Source organism: Salmo salar, chromosome 19 (assembly GCF_965601325.2).
Source record: "Salmo salar chromosome 19, fSalSal1, whole genome shotgun sequence".
In the NCBI taxonomy this organism is placed as follows: domain Eukaryota; kingdom Metazoa; phylum Chordata; class Actinopteri; order Salmoniformes; family Salmonidae; genus Salmo; species Salmo salar.
In genome coordinates this window covers 61,089,761-61,108,959 of record NC_138309.1, presented here as the reverse complement: position 1 = coordinate 61,108,959, position 19,199 = coordinate 61,089,761, and the positions used below count along the sequence as shown (strand labels likewise).

Below are 19,199 nucleotides of genomic sequence, written 5' to 3'. Positions count from 1 at the left end.
AGAGCGTCTGCTAAATGACTTAAATGTAAAATGTAAATGTGGCTTTTATTATTCTTTCCTTATTATGGCTCTAACGCCATTATTATGACCTCTTGCTCGCTCGCTCTCTCTCTCTGTCTCTCTCTCTCGCTCGCTCTTGCTCTCACTTGCTCTCTCTCTCTCTCTCTGGTACAGGGTGACCCCCTGTCCGCATTGTACATTAGGACATGTCTTATTGATGTTCTCTAAAGAGATGCTGATGATCCCAGACACGTCCTCTCAAGCTGACCCAACATCAGTGGAGTAAACAAGTCTCCTATGCTGTCAGAACAGCTCAGTGTCTAAGCCACATTTATAACCAGGGGTGCAACTTTCACTGGGGACAGGGGGGAAATGTCCCCCCCGCCCACATTCTGAAATTGCATTTTTGTCCCCCCCAGTTTTATCATTGGAATGTGATACAAAACGAGGCAACAGTGTGTTTTAGGACCATGCGGACACCTCCGAGCGGTCAGATAGGCTGTTTGGAGTGTTTATCCGACTGGATAAAAAAGTATATTAAAAAAGTATGTCCCCACCACTTCTAAAACCAAAGTTGCACCCCTGTTTATAACACACATCTAAGCTCTCCATATCTAGACCACCCTCCCCTTGATCACTCTCCTCTTGTTATATAACACTGGGACATTACAAACAATGTATGGGGCAAGGATGGATATCCACAGACCTTCTTGCACTGGCAATAGGAAATAGAGAGAGACAATAAAGGCTAGGAAGATTACATTTCATGATGACATTTTTTGCCAAGCTTTGATTTATTTTCAGTGGAATTAGAGAACAAATGTAAGCATGACAGGCCACTGATGTTATTATATCCTTTTAGAAAGAAAAACAGTGCAGTGAAACAGTCCACTGTTTTATAGTTCACTTTGCTGAACAAGAAAACAAGTTTGAGAACAGAGAGAAAGGAGGCCACCCCTGTAAATGAGAGGAAGAGGTGACACACAAAAGTGAAAACTAGGACAAGAGCAATGAAGGTCTGGTGTCTGAAAAAAGAGGAGAGAGGGAGAGATGGAGGAAGGAAGGAAGGAAGGAAGGATACAGAGCAACTTCTCTGGAGAGAGAAAGAGTGTGAGAGAGAGGGAGAGAGGGGAGAGCAGACAAGTGGTGTTGCTCTATTTGTTCACGGCTCAAGCCCCCCTGGATTTACTTCACCCACACCGCTCCCTGTTGTCAGTCCACAGTACTTGACCTTCAACATGATTTATGACAGCCTAGTTCTCACTCTCTGCCTCACTGCTTCTTGCACAATTCCCAAAGAGTGTGAGAAGTCTTGAACTTATCAAAAGGTGAGATCATCGAACTGATGATACTTCATCAACAAACTGTCTTTTCAATACATGTTACTTGAACAGGAAAAGACTGCAATAGAATACCCTGAGGTCACTGATATTGTTTCAAGACATAGGTAGATGCAGACATACTCTCAGTACTGACATACACTCACCGAACAGTTTTATTAGGTACGCCCATCTAGTACCGGGTCGGATCCCCCTTTGCCACCAGAACAGCCCGAATTCTTTGGGGCATTCTACAAGGTGTCAGAATCGTTCCACAGGGCCCTTGGTCCTTGCTGACACGATGGCATCACACAGTTGCTGCAGATTGAACGACCGCACATTCATGCTGCGAACAGCCTGTTCCATCTCATCTGAAAGATGATCTATTGGGTTGAGATCTGGGGACTGCTCAGGCCACTCAAGTTAACTGAACTTGCTGTCATGTTCCAGGCCATGTTTTTTCACTCCTCAGTTGTCCAGTGTTGGGGATCGCTGGAGCCGCTTCTTCTTGTTTTTAGCTGATAGGAGTGGAACCCGGGGTGGTCATCTACTGCGTAAGCCCATCCATGACTGAGGAGTTGTGCATTCCGAGGTGCCGTTCTGCACACCACTGTTGTACTGCACCGTTATTTGTCGGTTTGTGGCCCGCCAGTTAGCTTGCACGATTCTTTCCATTCTCCTTCGACCTCTGTCATCAACAAACTGTTTTCGCCCACAGGACTTCATCTGACTCGATGTTTTGTTTGTGGCAAAACTCTCGGTAACACCTAGACACTGTCATGCGTAAAAATCCCTGGAAGGCGGACGTTTCTGAGATACTGGGTCCGGCGAGCCTGGCACCGACGATCATACCACGATCAAAGTTACTTAGGTCACTCTTTTTCCCCCTTCTAAAGTTCAATCAAACAGTAACTGAATGCCTCAATGCCTGTCTACCTGCATTATATAGCAAGCCATGGCCAGGCGAGTCACTGTCTGTAGGAGCAATCCATTTTCGTGAATGGGGTGGTGTACCTAATAAATTAGCCGTGTAGTTGTTACAGAGGCTGAAGCTCCTTTTTCTTTCCTCTTCCATGGGCTGATCCTGTCCTGGTTATGTGTGTAACCAGTTTATCTTCCACACCCTGCAGGCCTAGGCTGTCTTAGTTCTGGAGCAGTGGGTCTTGAGTGGAACAAATGGCCAGCCTGAGGGGGATATGGCGATGACGAGTTCCCAACCATTCAACTCCTCTACTCGTCAACCTTTCTGATCCGTGATTTCTGATGATGCTCACAAAGGATTAGTGGGGGACTATGCGCTAAGGTTGATAAGGTTATCCCTGTTATTCTAATCCCATTCCACCAATCCAATCTATTCAGGATGACAAAGATCCCTGCATGCCTGCCTGTTGTTAAACATGGCCAGGGAACCACCAACCAGTAAATTCATTGACAGTACTTGAGGCCATAAACTACTGAATTATGCAACAGTCATTGGTGTGGTAAGTCAAAGACATATTGGGAACAAACCCCAGGCGCTAGGACCCAGTGCACGTGAGAGCGCGCTTCTGCTGCCAGAAGGTGGAGTGGTGGAGACGACGAGACGGGAGGGGAACAATGAAAGAGCTGGCTGGTAGTGCTAAGCAGCAGAGAGATTGGGAACAGTTGTGAAAGGGAGAGTGAAAAGCAACAATAGCACCCTGATTCAAAGAGGACAAATGGAGAAACTGTGAATAGGTGCAGATAGAGAGTCGGGTCATTTTCCACGCAGGCTGAAAAGTATGGTGCAAATGAATGGATTTGGTGTGATGTTGAATTGGGTCATACAGACCCCAAGAAGAGCGAAAGATAAACACACACCCGCCCCTAGTTGCCTCGCAGGTTGAGGGTGGATGTGCGCTTTCGAGAGACGAACGGGCAATCTTACCGACCATCGCCAAACCATAGAAGATAACGGAGTCAATTCTCCATTGGCACCGAATAACCCTAAATAGAAGAGCGCCTTTACGCACGGAACCGAACAGAGAATTACTACCAACACAGACGAGAAAACAAGACACAAAGACGGACCCGAAGTCAGTTCACACTATAGGCTATTCATTTTTCAGACAAGAGAACCCTGCATAATTGAAACAAAAACACAACTGCAGTTTAAAAAGAAAACTGTCATATATGGACTCATTCGTTGATGTTGAAATACGATTCATTTCATTTAAAATAGAATAGTTAAAAAAAACCAGGAGATCTCGTCGGTTTATTGCCACCAAACCCCGGTGAATCAACCGGTCAGTTGAAGAGCGCAGGGGCTCCTCGCGCTGCGCAAATGCAGGACCATGGAGGAGACAGACAGGTCGCCAGCAGGTGAGTTAAGTTACAACCTCTGATTGGACTTCATTATCACAAACACAGATCATTAGCATATGCATACATCTTGGGAAATATGATGCAATGGCAACTTGAATCATAAACGCAATGAACCGTTATTTATTGGTCAGTCTGTGTTTGCTTGTTTGTTTCTATGTATTGTGCTTTAGGCTATGTGCATAATTTTTAGTGTAGCCTAGTCTCTAAAGATTTTCAGTGGACTTTATTTATTTGCAAGTGGATTGTGGACTATTCATTCAACAAATTGTGATCATTATTTCACATAGATTTGAAGAACCATATTCACCAGGCTTTCACTATTCACCTATGCAATATGTTTTCTTTGAGGAAAAGGTTCAAAATTGTCTCTATTGTACCTATCTCCTTTTTTTTTTTTTTTTTTTTTTTTTTACAATAAAAACGATTTGATGAGCACAGGCATACCTTCAAGGTAGACGGGCTATTCAGTATATTCTCCAGGTGAACTTGAATGTGTGTTTCTCTCTAGGTGGATGTGATTGAGTTTCCCTCCACACATTTCCATAGTGCATGTACATTTTAAATCAGGCAGGATTTCCTTTCCCAGCCAGCACTTTGCATTTGTTATTTAGCACCATTATGCACTAACAGAGTAACAAAATGGGCACTCGGAAGCACCATAAAGCGAGTGTACACTCTGGTTAGTGGCGTTAATGTCTCACTGATAATGGCATGTAATACATTTAAATGAGTGTCTGACTTTATTGAACAAAAAACAATAAAAGCAGTGAGCCTTCTGGGGTGTAATGGAACATGATGACGGTGAAGAGTTGGACATTCATTTTACTCACCATTTATTGCTTGATGATAAAGCCTTTACTTCCTTTACCTTGCAGGGCAATCACAGGACCATTGTTCACTAACAGCTTTGTAAAGTGTTCTTTAACAACTTTGTGAAGCCAGTATGTTACTGGACTATATGAATAAATCACACTACATTTTCACTCTATATACTGGAAAATAGTTAAATCCCATACTGTATAATTCATGGTAGCCTATCAGACACTGTAGCGTACCATATATATAATAGAACACGCTGTACTGTCGACAGTATGCACACCACTCTGCCCTGTTTGGCAATTAACACAGTGCACTGAGCAGTACACCTACTGTATAGCCTATGCCCTGTGTAGCGGGTAGACAGGGGGCAGGTTGGACACGAGAGACCTGGTGGGCTGGTAAATCATGACACACTTTGGTGGCAGATAAATTGATGTGCTTAACTGAATGGAAAGGCGTGATGTTAGATCAGCGGCATCTACAGCGGCGGCATCCCATCCGAAGTCAATGAGGCCAGAGGAAAGGGGAAGGAACGAGTGAGAGGATTGGACTTGATTAGATTGCAGCCCATCTGGTTCAGCGATCACAGCAGCCTCAGCAATCAATCCAGCCTGATGTCACCACAGGGTTGGTGTTTGGCGGTAGAATCCCCCCATCGTCATGGTAATACATCAAGGCCTGATTCTCTGGTTACAGTGGTCCCCTCCAGCCAATGGCCAAGTTTCTCTTTAGATCCTCCTCATCATAATACAGCCAAACTGTGTCTCTCTCCCAGCCTGTATTAGACTCTTCTAGACTCTAGTCTACTACAGTTGTTGTCAGTACAGCTGTGGAGTCACGGTTACCCTTCCATTTCATATCAAAGAGATTAATTATCCTCCCTGCCTTGGGGAAGGCTGCTGTGTTTCGCTCCCATTTCATGTCCTCAATCCTATAGTGTCAGTCATGACATTAAACATTCCTACACTGTAGTGTGCACACAGGGTGAGGGGGTATACAGTATATTTTCCTATTGGCTGGCTGAGCACAGCTTTTTGTCTGTTGAGTGGTTTTGTGTGGCTCTACTGTTTTGATAATTGCTTTTGTATGATGTAGACTAGTCATTTCATGTTGAATGGTGCACTACATCCTTGTAGTTCAATCCATTGTAGTTAGCAGTAGCAGACTGTGTAGTTTCTTTGAATCTAGCTGCTCTGCTCACAATAGAGCAATAATAGATGGACAGTTGACTGCTCTCTGGGTGTTTACCCTCGGGTAGGGTTACCGCTCTGTGCTGCGGTCCGTGTTGTCCAGTCCCTCTCCGCGTGGTGGCGAGGTGATGCCTTACTGTGCCTGACCGTCCCTGACCGTCCCTGACAGCTCTCAGCAGCAGCAGCAGGTGTTGAGGCAGGCATGAGAGAGAGAAAGAGAGAGGGAGTCAAGTGGCGCCCGCACGGCCCACAGGCTCAGTGGGGGGGTGGAGGACAGAGAAGAGAGAGCCGGATCAGCAGAGTGAAGGTGATTTGTCAAAATGAGTGGATGTGGCCCCGGCTGCTGGTCTGTCCAATCACCGGCCAGCAGGAAGTCTCCAAGGTTACGGGCCTGTGTGAGGAGAACTGAGGAGTGCTACTGTAGCTGGCTCTCCTCGTACCTGGCTCTACTGGCACGCGTGCTGTTATGGTAGATGATTCAGTTATTTACAACTGAGTGGTGGACCGCGGAGCTAGATAACACTCACTCACAGGGCGCTCCAATTGAACAGGGTGTTTATTGAGGTTATATTGAATAAAGTGTTTTGTTGTTCCTCTTAAGCATGTCCTCGGTGCTCACAAACTGTGATACAGTGCGTTTGTGTGTGACAGTGGAGGCCCCTCAGAGAAGGAAGGGGAGGACCATCCTACTCAGTGAATTTCCTTTTTTATTTTCTTTAAGTTGAAACTATACTAAACATATTCACGTCACCAAATGTTTTATTTTTTTATTTCACCTTTATTTTACCAGGTAGGCAAGTTGAGAACAAGTTCTCGTTTACAATTGCGACCTGGCCAAGATAAAGCAAGCAGTTTGACACATACAACAACACAGAGTTACACATGGAGTAAAACAGACATACAGTCAATAATATAGTAGAAAAATAAGTCTATATACAAAGTGAGCAAATGAGGTGAGATAAAGGAGGTAAAGGCAAAAAAGGCCATGGTGGCGAAGTAAATACAATATAGCAAGTAAAACACTGGAATGGTAGATTTGCAGTGGAAGAAAGTGCAAAGTAGAAATAGAAATAATGGGGTGCAAAGGAGCAAAATAAATCAATAAATACAGTAGGGGAAGAGGTAGTTGTTTGGGCTAAATTATAGATGGGCTATGTACAGGTGCAGTGATCTGGGAGCTGCTCTGACAGCTGGTGCTTAAAGCTAGTGAGGGAGATAAGTGTTTCCAGTTTCAGAGATTTTTGTAGTTCGTACCAGTCATTGGCAGCAGAGAACTGGAAGGAGAGGCGGCCGAAGGAGGAATTGGCTTTGGGGGTGACCAGAGAGATATACCTGCTGGAGCGCGTGCTACAGGTGGGTGCTGCTATGGTGACCAGCGAGCTGAGATAAGGGGGAACTTTACCTAGCAGGGTCTTGTAGATGACCTGGAGCCAGTGGGATTGGCGACGAGTATGAAGTGAGGGCCAGCCAACGAGAGCGTACAGGTCGCAGTGGTGGGTAGTATATGGGGGCTTTGGTGACAAAACGGATGGCACTGTGATAGACTGCATCCAATTTATTGAGTAGGGTATTGAAGTCGAGGATCGGTAGGATGGTCAGTAATAACTGGTTAAAACACTGTTTTGCAATGAAGGTCTACAGTAGGCTCAACAGCACCCTCTAGGGTAGACCAATGGTGTAGCCGGAGGACAGCTATTTTCTGTCCTCCGGTGGGTAGGTTGACTTGTATACAAAACCTAGGAGGCTCATGGTTCTCACCCACTTCCATAGGCTTACACAGTAATTATGACGACATCCAGAGGACGTCCTCCAACCTACCAAAGCTCTTGCAGCATGAACTGAAATGTTGTCCACGCAATCAAAGGTTCAGAAAATTACTCTATTATTAACGGAAGCATAAGCTGCATAAACTACAGCTAGCTAGCACTGCAGTATGGTGAGTTGTTGACTCAAGAGAGAGAAGGACAATAGTTTAACAATTTTGAGCAAATTCATTTATCTTTCAAAATTAAGGAGATGCAGCAGAGGGAGAGAGCTAGCTATATTTCGTTGTGTTGTGCACTGAAATCCACAAGTGAAGGGAAAAGCTGGGAGGAGGAGAGTGCGTAGATGCGAGAAAGAATTACACAACGAGCAAAGTGATGATGCTGTATGTGGTTCCTATGAAAGTGAAATGTGTGTGCGGGTGATCAGGGGTGTATTCATTCTGCTGATTCGGTTGCAAAACATTTCTTAAACAGAAGCAAGTGAAACGAAACTTGGATGAACCTACCTGAATTTGTCCAATAGAAACTCTCGTTTTAGTTGCAAAACGGAATGCAACTATTTGGACTAATGATTACCCCTCAGATCAGCTAGATACAGGCAAGAGTGTGCAAAACGGTATTGAACGTGTCACTGTCTGTCACCCTGATTACTTCAATTTGTCTCTCGACCTGTGCACCTACATTATGAACTTTTATTTGTAGGCTAGGTTGTAGCAACCGCATGATGGGTATACGGCAAATGTGAGTCCTATCACCTATCAATGTCATATGAATGACGGTCATCCAATATGCTGTAATAGAAAGTGGCACCTACCGACATGCACGCGCGTGTGTGAGTGAGAGATTATGAATTTTCAGCTGAGACAAAAGGTAGAGTCCATTAGGGCCTGGGAGAGAGAAGTGAGTCAGACTATGAAATCAAATTATTTCTTTCATTAGTCTCCTGTTTACATTTCTCAAGAATAGAGAAGAGGGAATTGAGAAGGTGGACTTTAGAACCTATGAAGAGCGCAAACTCTCCATATTGATTTGCTGTGTGGACATTTGCTGTGTCAGACACCCACTTTTTAGAATCAGTAGGCCATTTCCTCAGAATGGAATGTAAAGAGCGGCCATGTTGTTTCATTTCATTGAAGGTTTTTGACCACTCTAACACAGCAGATAAAGTAGACCTAATGATGACATTAATACAGCTATGATTGAATAACGTGAGCTGTCCAAAGTAGTGCCCCAGTTTACAGGCAATTCACCATAGCGTTTAAATTAAGCTTTTTTTTTAAATATTCTTTATATCGGTTGATTCGCCTCAACTCAAGCTTATGACATGACCTTCATCACAGAATGAACTTTTTTCTCACAGGCTACAATTAACTCTGATTGCGTTATTCAAACAGTTTTAATTAAATGGCCAGACTCAGAGTATAGGATGCTACTGTGAAGATGAGATCCCTACTGCAGTATTAAAGTCTAAGAGAGAGTTGTCCACTAGAAGTTGCCAAGCTGCGTCTATTATCAGGGGAGACGGTTCCCATGGAAATGTAATGTTAAAGGTCCAATGCAGCCGTTTTTATCTCAATATCAAATAATTTCTGTGTAACAATTAAGTACCCTACTGTGATTGTTTTCAATTAAAATGGTCAAAAATTTACAAAAATAGCTTCTTTGCAAAGAGCAATTTCTCAAGCAAGAATTTTGCTAGGACTGTCTGGGAGTGCCCACTGGACAAAAACTGGTTGAATCAACATTGTTTCCAGTCATTTCAACCCAAAATTCATTGTGATGACCAGGGGCATCATTTTTCAAAAATCTGAAACAGCTTTTTCCTGCTATCTAGAGACAAAATCGTTATGCTTAATTCCATGTAAAAAAGTATATTGTTCTGCATATCTAAGCATACCTCTTGAGCTGTCTGTATCCTCCTGACTGTTTTTTTAAACTAAATATGTTTCTCTGCATCTTTGCAAAAATTGTAAATGATTGAAAGGAATGTGAATCTTATTCAGTACATTTAGTAATTGCTTTTCTAAAGTCTACCAACCTTGCCAGCAGGCATGCCAGCTAAGATAGTTAGACAAGCCAGCTACTCTAACTTGATTGATAGCCTGAAATGGCTTCTTGGTAGCTAGTTATGAGGTTGCGAGATTGGGAACCTATCTGGGCTACCTAAAGGCAACTTCATAAAATTGCTAGGTGGCTAGTAATATTACAGAGAAACAACAACCAAAAATACGAATACCATTTTTTTTTTAAACAGGACAAATCTGAGTGGGCATGTGCCCCTGTGTCCCCTATGGGCATGATGTCTTTGGTGATGATGTGGAAAACTAATTGAATTTGCAAAAACGCATCAACGTAAGGGAATTTCGTATTTTTGGGTTGATTTCACATTGAATTCATGTTAGTTGACAACTCAACCAAATGTAAATCAAAACTAGACGTTGCACTGACATCTGTGCCCAGTGCGTGGGGAGAGGAGGTTAAGGGTAAAACGTGGGGAGGGTAAAACGGAAAACTAGCTGTTATTGGCAGAGAGGTTTGAAACTCTCTTTCCCATTGTTTTATTAACTAATATACTGCCTGGTGATGTCACCAGGCAGACCAAAACTCAGTCCCACCAAAACAGGCTAAAATTCAGGCGGTCTTTTCAAACAGCTCTTACACTAACATGGCATCATCAATTTTCACAATTGCACAGTATTATTCCAACCTCATAGTGTGGACATATATATAAAACACAGGAAATCATATTTTTGACTGCACTGGGCCTTTAATTTAACACCAATATGAAAGACAAAAGAGCCTAATTATTGATGTGTTCTCATGTTGAGATGAATGGAGATGAATAGGCACTCAAACACGAGGCCAATATTGTACAGATAGAACATTACAGTGAATATGGGAAAAGGATGAGATGAGGCACGAGGGATCAATTATAGATTCAAGACAAAACAATCTTTACACAAAACAACGCTAAGTTTAGTAAAGAACAAAGGAGACATACAGTACCTTCAGAAAGAATTCATACCCTTGGACTTCTTCCACACTTTGTTGTGTTACAGTCTGAATTCAAAATGGATTAAATAGATTTAAAAAATCCTCACCCATCTATAGACAATACCCCATAATGACACAGTGAAAACACGTTTTCAGAAATGTTTGCACATTTATTACAAATAAAAAACAGAAATACCTTATTTACATAAGTATTCAGACTCCTTGCTATGACACTACAAATTGAGCTCAGGTGCATCCAATTTCTTTGATCATCCTTGAGATGTCACTACAACTTGATTGGAGTCCACCTGTGGTAAATTCAATTGTTTGGACATGACCTGTCTATATAAGGTCCCACAGTTGACAGTGCATGTCAGAGCAGAAAATATACCCCCATAAAGTCCAAGGAACTGTCCGTAGATCTCCAAGATATAATTGGGATGAGGCATAAATCTAGGGATGGCTATTAAACTGTAACGGCCGTCGTCAAAATGAGACCAAGGTGCAGCGGAGGATGTGTTCATCATGAATCATTTTAATGGACCGAATGAACACTTTACAAAAATAAACCAAAAACGACCAGCAACAGTTCTGTCAGGTTTAACAAAACTAAACAGGAAAAATATTCACCCACCAAAACCCAAAGGAAAAACAGGCTGCCTAAGTATGACTCCCAATCAGCAACAACGATGTACAGCTGTTCCTGATTGGGAGCCATACCCGGCTGAAACAAAGCAATCCCACACATAGAAAAACAGACATAGAATGCCGACCCATGTCACACCCTGGCCTAACCAAAAATAGAGAACAAAAAACCCTCTCTATGGCCAGGGCGTTACATAAACAATTTCTAGAGTGTTCCGTTTCCAAGAGCACAGTGGTCTCCATCATATGAAAATGTAAAAAAAATATGGAACTACGCAGACTCTGCCTAGAGCTGGCTGTCCGCCCAAACTGGGCAACCGGGCAAGAAGGACCTTGGTCAGAGAGTTGACCAGGAACCCAATGACCACTCTAACAGAACTACAGAGTTCCTTGGCCAGGATAACAGTCTCTACAGCACTTCACCAATCTGGGCTTTATGGGAGAGTGGCCAGATGGAAGCCACTCCTGAGAAAAAGGCACATGACAGCACGTGAAAGACTCTGAGATAAGACAAAATATTCTGTGGTCTGATGATACTATTGAACATTTTGGCCTGAATGCAAAGCGCTATTTCTGGAGAAAACAAGGCACAGCTCATCACCCGTCTAACACCATCCCTACTGTGAAGCATGGTGGTGGCAGCATCATGCTATTGGGATGATTTTCAGCGGCAGGGACTGGGAGACTGGTAAGGATAGAGGGAACAATGAATGCCAAATACAGGGAAATCCTTGATGAGAACCTGCTTCAGAGTGCAAACGACCTTAGACTGGGGCAAAGATTTACGTTCCAACAGGACAATGACCCCCGAGCATACAGCCAAAGCAATGCTGGATTGGCTTCACAAGAATGTGAAAGTCCTTGAGTGTCCCAGCCATACAAACTGAAACAAAAAATAAAACATTTTGGCATTAGTCTCGCAGGGTTCATCTCTATTCTCATCTCAAGCCAAGAGTTTGTTCAGTAAAGGTCGTCTGGCTATTTCACTAGCCATCTCGTGTCTGGGCGTATGGAGGTCCAGGCTGTTACTGTAGACCATTTTAATATAATAATACAGTTTTTGCAATTTAGCAGAAATGTTTGTGTGTGTGTGTTGTTCACGCAGTTTCTTCTGTCTGTTAGTGTGGACTATTCTGGACCTTAAATGGTATGTTTTTGTCTGTTAGGGCATTCTGGGCTTTAAAGGGGATGTCTTATCTGTTAGGGTTAGCGAAGTAGACGACCTCTGCGCTGATGGCTGCTAGAGGTCATTTTGCAGTTCACAGCACAGGAAACATTGCAGAAAATACCTAATGGCTGCATGTGGTGATCTCTAGAGTCTAGAGCAGTGTTACTCGCTATTTTCTGTAAGGGGGCCACTTTGGGTTGAGACAATTATTCAGAGGGCCGCACAGATCTTTCATTTGTTGTACTTTTTCTTCCAATATTATCAATTATCAATTGAGAGAAAATTCAGAGCAATAGAGCACATGCAATTGATTTGATGTACAGCACTTCACAAATATATACATACACACATCAAATAGGCTACATCACATGTATAAGACCCATATTAAGGGTTACCTCAGTAGTTGGATGAGCGAAAATGTCCCTTCTGCTCCTTGACTGAATTCATTCTAAATGTGTAGTCTGTTGTTGTTATCCTTGTGAGGCAATCCAGGTGTGCATTGGTCAGTCTGTTTCTCTGTTTTTGTTTCACAATGTTCATTGTTGAAAATGTTGCTTCACGTGAATAAGTGCTGACCAAAAATTGTGTCACCTTTTGCACACACTGCTTCAGAAGTGGATACACTGTGTCTGACACAAGGCTCCAGAAATGTGTAACACCTGATCTTAGTTCACCTTGCAATTTGTCATGTGCCTGCAGCTCCACTATCTCACTCTCTATTCCAGCACGGTCAGGACAGAGGGCTGTGATGACTGGGGTCAGAGATGACACTGGCACATGAAAGGGGTTCTCAATGAAGTTGAAAAACTCGAACTCCATGATATTCTTGAATCTTGACTCAAACTCTGTCAACTCTTCCAACACACGCACAAATGCATCATAGCTAAAATGTTGCAGTATGTCTGGGTTGGATGTGGTGACTGCTCTGAGCTTTGGGAAATGAACAAACTGTCTGTCAAACAAACAGTGTGGTGATTTTATTTTGAAATGCTGTGACCACACTCAGCATTTTGCCCGGAGTTTTAGCTTTCCCTTGGAGCTGGAGATTCACCATGTTCAGGTGGCAGGTGATGTCAGTTAAAAAAGAAAGCTTTAATATCCACTGTGGATCATCCAGCTCTGACTCCTCTCTCCCCTTGCTTGCAACAAATTCACGGATTTGAGGGAGGAGAGAGAGAAATCTTTCCAAAAACTCTGCCACGAGACAGCCATCTCACCTTGTTGTCAATTATCAAGTCGTCGTATTCTGTCTGGCATTCCTCCAGCAACTCGCGGAATTGCCGGTGATTCAGTGCCCTCGCAAAAATAATGTTCACCCACGCACACGACTTTCTGCATCACATTCTGTAAGTCTTTGAGTGCTTCCTGATGAATGATACAATGAAACGTAACAAATTCGGGAATATCCTCTCTCTTTCTCATCAGACCTATGAGTCCTTTCTCCTTTCCTCGCATGTTTGGGGCACCGTCAGTGCACACAGATGCCAGATTTCACCAGTCAATATTATCAGCAAAAAATGTAACAAGGACTTTCAGAATATCCTCTCCTAGTGTTTGTCCCTAAAGAGGCAGTGAACATAGAAGTTCCTCTCTGAACGACTCATTTTGAGGGAAGCGGACCCAAACACATAATTGGGCAATGTCACTTACATCAGTGCTTTCGTCAAGCGCAATACTAAAACACAGCGCCACGGATATGTCAGTTATCAGTTGCTTACCGATGTCCTCGTCAATGTCTTCTATCCGTCTTGTTATTGTCGAGTCTGAGAGTTGCAGTCCCTTAATTTGCTTTAAAATAGCTTCCTTGTTTGTGAAATCAGCATACAATATTTTGGCTGAGGCCAAAAAAACATTCTTTGACAATTTCCGCGTCTGTGAAGGCCTTGTTTCTCGCGAATATCCAAGCAATCTCTGCAACAGTGCTAGATCTGTCCATCATTTGTTATTGTCCTTTGAGCTGCGCTATTTTGTTGTTTCCGATGTTGCTTTGTGGCAGATATGTTTTGTCAAAGTTGGCATGATGTGACTGGAAATGTCACTCTACATTTGCTCCTTTAAAACTATTGACTGCCTTCGGGAAAATAAGACAAAGTGAGCTGGTCCCATCATGCAGTTGAAAAAAATACTTGTCTGTCCATTTCTCTTGGAACTTTTGGTCGATTTCCTTCTCTTAGCCATCGAAGCCACATTAGCTATGTTAGCTATGTTAGCTAGCTGCATTTCCCCGCCGCCATCTTCCTCATTTTCCTGGTTCTCTGGTGGTTGTTTGTTCATAGCTGTCACGTTATTCTCCAGCTCTTCCCCCTCATTTTCTTTGTCAATAGATTTACGTTTCTTTTTTACAATAAATCGATCCATGTCGCCAGACTGCAAAATTAGCTAGTAGCAAACTGATATGTGTCGGTTGCTGTAGCTGAGCAGTTGCGTTTTATTTCGGCAAATGTTCTATTTCGGCCTTACTGTTCAACAGCTGTGCTATACTGCCATCTATCTGCCATCCAGGGAACAATAGATATATTCAATGAAGTGATTCAGGCCTGCATTAAACACATTGAATTGAAATTGTATCATTGTTATGTATTATGAATGGAAAATCGGAAAATCACTGTGAGTCGGAAATTAAGGGCTTGCGGACCGCAAGCGGACTGCGGGACACGTAATGAGTACCACTGGTCTAGAGCAATGAAGGTTCAGAGGTGCTAAGAATGACATGAATTGGGAATGAGAAACTGGAATAGATCTCTCACTGCAATCTGCTCACCCATTTTAATGGCAGTCATACTGTATTATTTAACTAACATACCTTTATTTAAGTGTTTTGATCTAAGTAGATACAGTTGAAGTCGGAAATTTACATGCACTTAGGTTGGAGTCATTAAAACTAGTTTTTCAACCACTCCACAAATTTCTTGTCAACAAACTATAGTTTTGGCAAGTCGGTTAGGACATCTACTTTGCGCATGACACAAGTAATTTTTCAAACTATTGTTTACAGACATATTATTTCACTTAGAATTCACTGTATCACAATTCCAGTGGGTCAGAAGTTTACATACACTAAGTTGACTGTGCCTTTAAACAGCTTGGAAAATTCCAGAAAATGATGGCATAGCTTCAGAAGCTTCTGATAGGCTAGTTGACATCATTTGAGTCAATTGGAGGTGTACCTCTGGATGTATTTCAAAGCCTACCTTCAAACTCAGTGCCTCTTTTCTTGACATCATGGGAAAATCAAAAGAAATCAGCCAAGACCTCAGAAAAGAAATTGTAGACCTCCACAAGTCTGGTTCATCCTTGGGAGCAATTTCCAAATGCCTTAAGGTACTATGTTCATCTGTACAAACAATAGTATGCAAGTATAAACACCATGGGACCACGCAGCCGTCATACCGCTCAGGAAGGAGAGGAGTTCTGTCTCCTAGAGATGAACGTACTTTGGTGCGAAAAGTGAAAATCAATCTCAGAACAATAGCAAAGGAGCTTGTGAAGATGTTGGAGGAAACAGGCACAAAAGTATCTCTATCCACAGTAAAACAAGTCATATATCGACATAACCTGTAAGGCCGCTCAGCAAGGAAGAAGCCACTGCTCCAAAACCGCAATAAAACAGCCAGACTACAGTTTGCAACTGCACATGGGGACAAAGATCGTACACTTTGGAGAAATGTCCTCTGGTCTGATGAAACAAAAATAGAACTGTTTGGCCATAATGACCATTGTTATGTTTGGAGGAAAAAGGGGATGCTTGCAAGCCGAAGAACACCATCCCAACCGTGAAGCAGCATCATGTTGTGGGGGTGCTTTGCTGCAGGAGGGACTGGTGCACTTCACCAAAGAGATGGCATCATGAGGGAGGAAAATGATGTGTATATATTGAAGCATCTCAAGACATCAGTCAGGAAGTTAAAGCTTGGTCGCAAATGGGGCTTCCAAACGGACAATTACCCCAAGCATACTTCCAAAGTTGTGGCAAAATGGACTAAGGACAACAAAGTCAAGCTATTGGAGTGGCCATCACAAAGCCCTGACCTCAATCATATAGAAAATGTGTGGGCAGAACTGAAAAAGCGTGTGCGAGCAAGGAGGCCTACAAACCTGACTCAGTTACACCAGCTGTCAGGAGGAATGGGCCAAAATTCACCCAACTTATTGTGGGAAGCTTGTGGAAGGCTACCCAACACATTTGACCCAAGTGAAACAATTTAAAGGCAATGTTACCAAATACTAATTGAGTGTATGTAAACTTCTGACCCACTGAGAATGTGATGAAAGAAATAAAAGCTGAAATAAATCATTCTCTCTCCTATTATTCTGACATTTCACATTCTTAAAATAAAGTGGTGATCCTAACTCACCTAAGACAGGGAATGTTTACTCTGATTAAATGTCAGGAATTGTGAAAAACTGAGTTTAAATGTATTTGGCTAAGGTGTATGTAAACTTCCGACTTCAAATGTACATATGTGTATGGATCATTTGAGTGTGTAGACTCTATTCAGTTATTTTAATGATATACACTGGCTCAATAAAGCAAGGGACATAAGGATCTCACACCCGTGAAATCCGTATATATCCATGGTGCCACTCTTTTATAGCTGCTGAAGACAGAGTGGGATCAGAGAGCAGTATGGGAGCACAGTGTGGCATGTGGCCTTAACTGAACATTTACGCTGAGTCGTGAGGAAAGAGACCCGGTGGAGAAGCTCTGCCTCCCTCATGCAGCGTCGCAGCTGCTCTCTGGGAGAGATAGAAAACACAATGGCCCTTTGATAGTGTCACTGCCGGACTGTGTGTATGGGGGCACACACACATATTCAAATGAGTGCACAGACACACATAGACAGACGCTCACACACAAACCAATACACATGCAAACTGAGCTCAGTCACACACTTATGCACACACACATTCATTCAAACCCAGACTCACACATAACCCTCCATCAACACACCCACAAAGCACTTTGCAGGTTCCCATTTCCTGGTTCCCATTTAGAACTTTAGGCTGCAGCTGATGTATCTCTTCCCTTCATCACATTCTGGGTCTCTTAATCATACACTGCAAAGGAAATGAGGTAGCAGAGTCTTTGGTTCGGGGGTGTTTTTGTCTTAGTGGAGGCTGAGTAATGCGATTAGACTTGATGCCGGAGCGTTACATGTTCCCCCGTGGAGCCCTAGGTGGCTGCAACTAGCAAGCTAGAGCTGAAGGAGAGCCAGTAAACAAACATTCATTATGATTGATGGATCAGGAGCGGGATGGGGGATCCGGTCTAGTCAATCTGTTTCTAACTTTCAAAGGCTATTTGGGCAATTGAACCAAACCTGTTCAAAGCTGTTTTTTGATAGCAACAAATGAGCAAAATAGATATAAATCCAAGATGGCGTAGCAGTCAGACGTCTTTGTCATTTCGTGTCCCTTGTATATATATTTTTACATCCTTTTCTTCGCATATCTTTAAAAAATATTTTCCTAAACCTCAACTTCTAAATACTCTCCTGCAACCCGCCTCACCCAATGTGGCGTGGATCTATTTACTTCGAATCTGGAATCCCTCAACTGAAGCTAGCCAGCTAACTACCTACCAGCTATCAGTCATCAAACCATTGCTAGCTGTCATCAGCTAACCTTTAGCTCAGAAAGCTCTCGCCAGTTCGAACAACGTGACTCAAACCAGAGCTTAACGGACCTATTATATACCGACATAATCTGCCCGAGGATTCCAACAGGCCCCTCAGGCGCGACGTCCGCTGAAGGCCCATTCTGCTAACCGGCCTGCTAGCAATCTAGAGCTACTTGGAACCCTACTAATTCCACAACAGGTCTATCGACGTCTCCGCACGAAGAGGCAAAAACAGACTTACCCCCATCGCAACTTCCCCCAAAGGCTAACTTGCTAGCCCCAGTCTGCTAACTGCTAGCTTGCCTGCCCCGGTCTGCTAACTGCTAGCCCCGGTCTGCCAACTGCTTGCTTGCTAACCCGGTCTGCTAACTGCTAGCTTGCCAGCCCCGGTCTGCTAAGTGCTAGCTTGTTTAGCCCCGGCCTACTAACTGTTAGCTTGTTAGCATCGGCCTGCTAACTGTCTGAATCGCCGTGTCCCCAGTCAGCCCAACCAATCACTGGACCCATATGTTCACTTGGCTATGCATGCCTCTCTCTAATATCAATATGCCTCGTCCATTACTGTCCTGGTTAGTGATTACTGTCTTATTTCACTGTAGAGCCTCTAGCCCTGCTCAATATGCCTTAACCAACCATGTTGTTCCACCTCCTACATATGCGATGACATCACCTAGTTTAAACGTCTCCAGAGACTCTATCTCTCTCATCATTACTCAATGCCTAGGTTTACCTCCAATGTACTCACATCCTACCTTACCTTTGTCTGTCACGCCCTACCTGAGAGAGTCGTTTTTCTCTGTTTGGTTAGATCAGGGTGTGACATGGGGTTGGCATTCTATGTGTTGTATGTCTATGTTGTTTTTTCTTTATTGGCCGAGTATGGTTTCCAATCAGAGGCAGCTGTCATTCGTTGTCTCTGATTGGGAATCATACTTAGGCAGCCTTTTCCCCACCTGTGTTTGTGGGTTATTATTACTTCTGTGCATGTTGTGTGTATACACGCCACAGTTGCGTTACGTTTCTTGCTGTTTACCTTTTTATTGTTTTGGTTCGGTTTTCTTCAAATAAAGATGTGGAATTACCGACACGCTGCGCCTTGGCTCATATATGACAGGGAATTTGAAGATAGAGAACGTGATAGAATAACCCACCACAAGAAGGCCAAGCAGCGTGCGCTGACTGGGAGGACGAGCTGGACCGGGGTGAATCAACAACAGAAGCCCGAGAGGCAGCGGCAAATTATTTGGGGGGGGGGGCACACGGGGAGATTGGCGAAGTCGGGGTTGAGACCTGAGCCAACTCCCCGTGCTTACCGTGGGGAGCGAGTGACCGAGC

The 19,199-nt window shown here is 43.4% G+C and overlaps 1 protein-coding gene across 1 annotated transcript in view; it reads left to right on the top strand.

Annotated features, from left to right (window-relative positions):
- Nucleotides 1–2,890: 2,890 nt before the first annotated feature.
- sbk1 (SH3 domain binding kinase 1) overlaps nucleotides 2,891–19,199 on the top strand; it is a 32,494-nt gene continuing 16,185 nt past the window's right edge. The window contains exon 1 of the mRNA XM_014158895.3: nucleotides 2,891–3,659. Coding sequence (XP_014014370.1) covers nucleotides 3,622–3,659 — 38 coding nt within the window. The 5' untranslated portion in view covers nucleotides 2,891–3,621. The remainder of the gene's footprint in view (nucleotides 3,660–19,199) is intronic.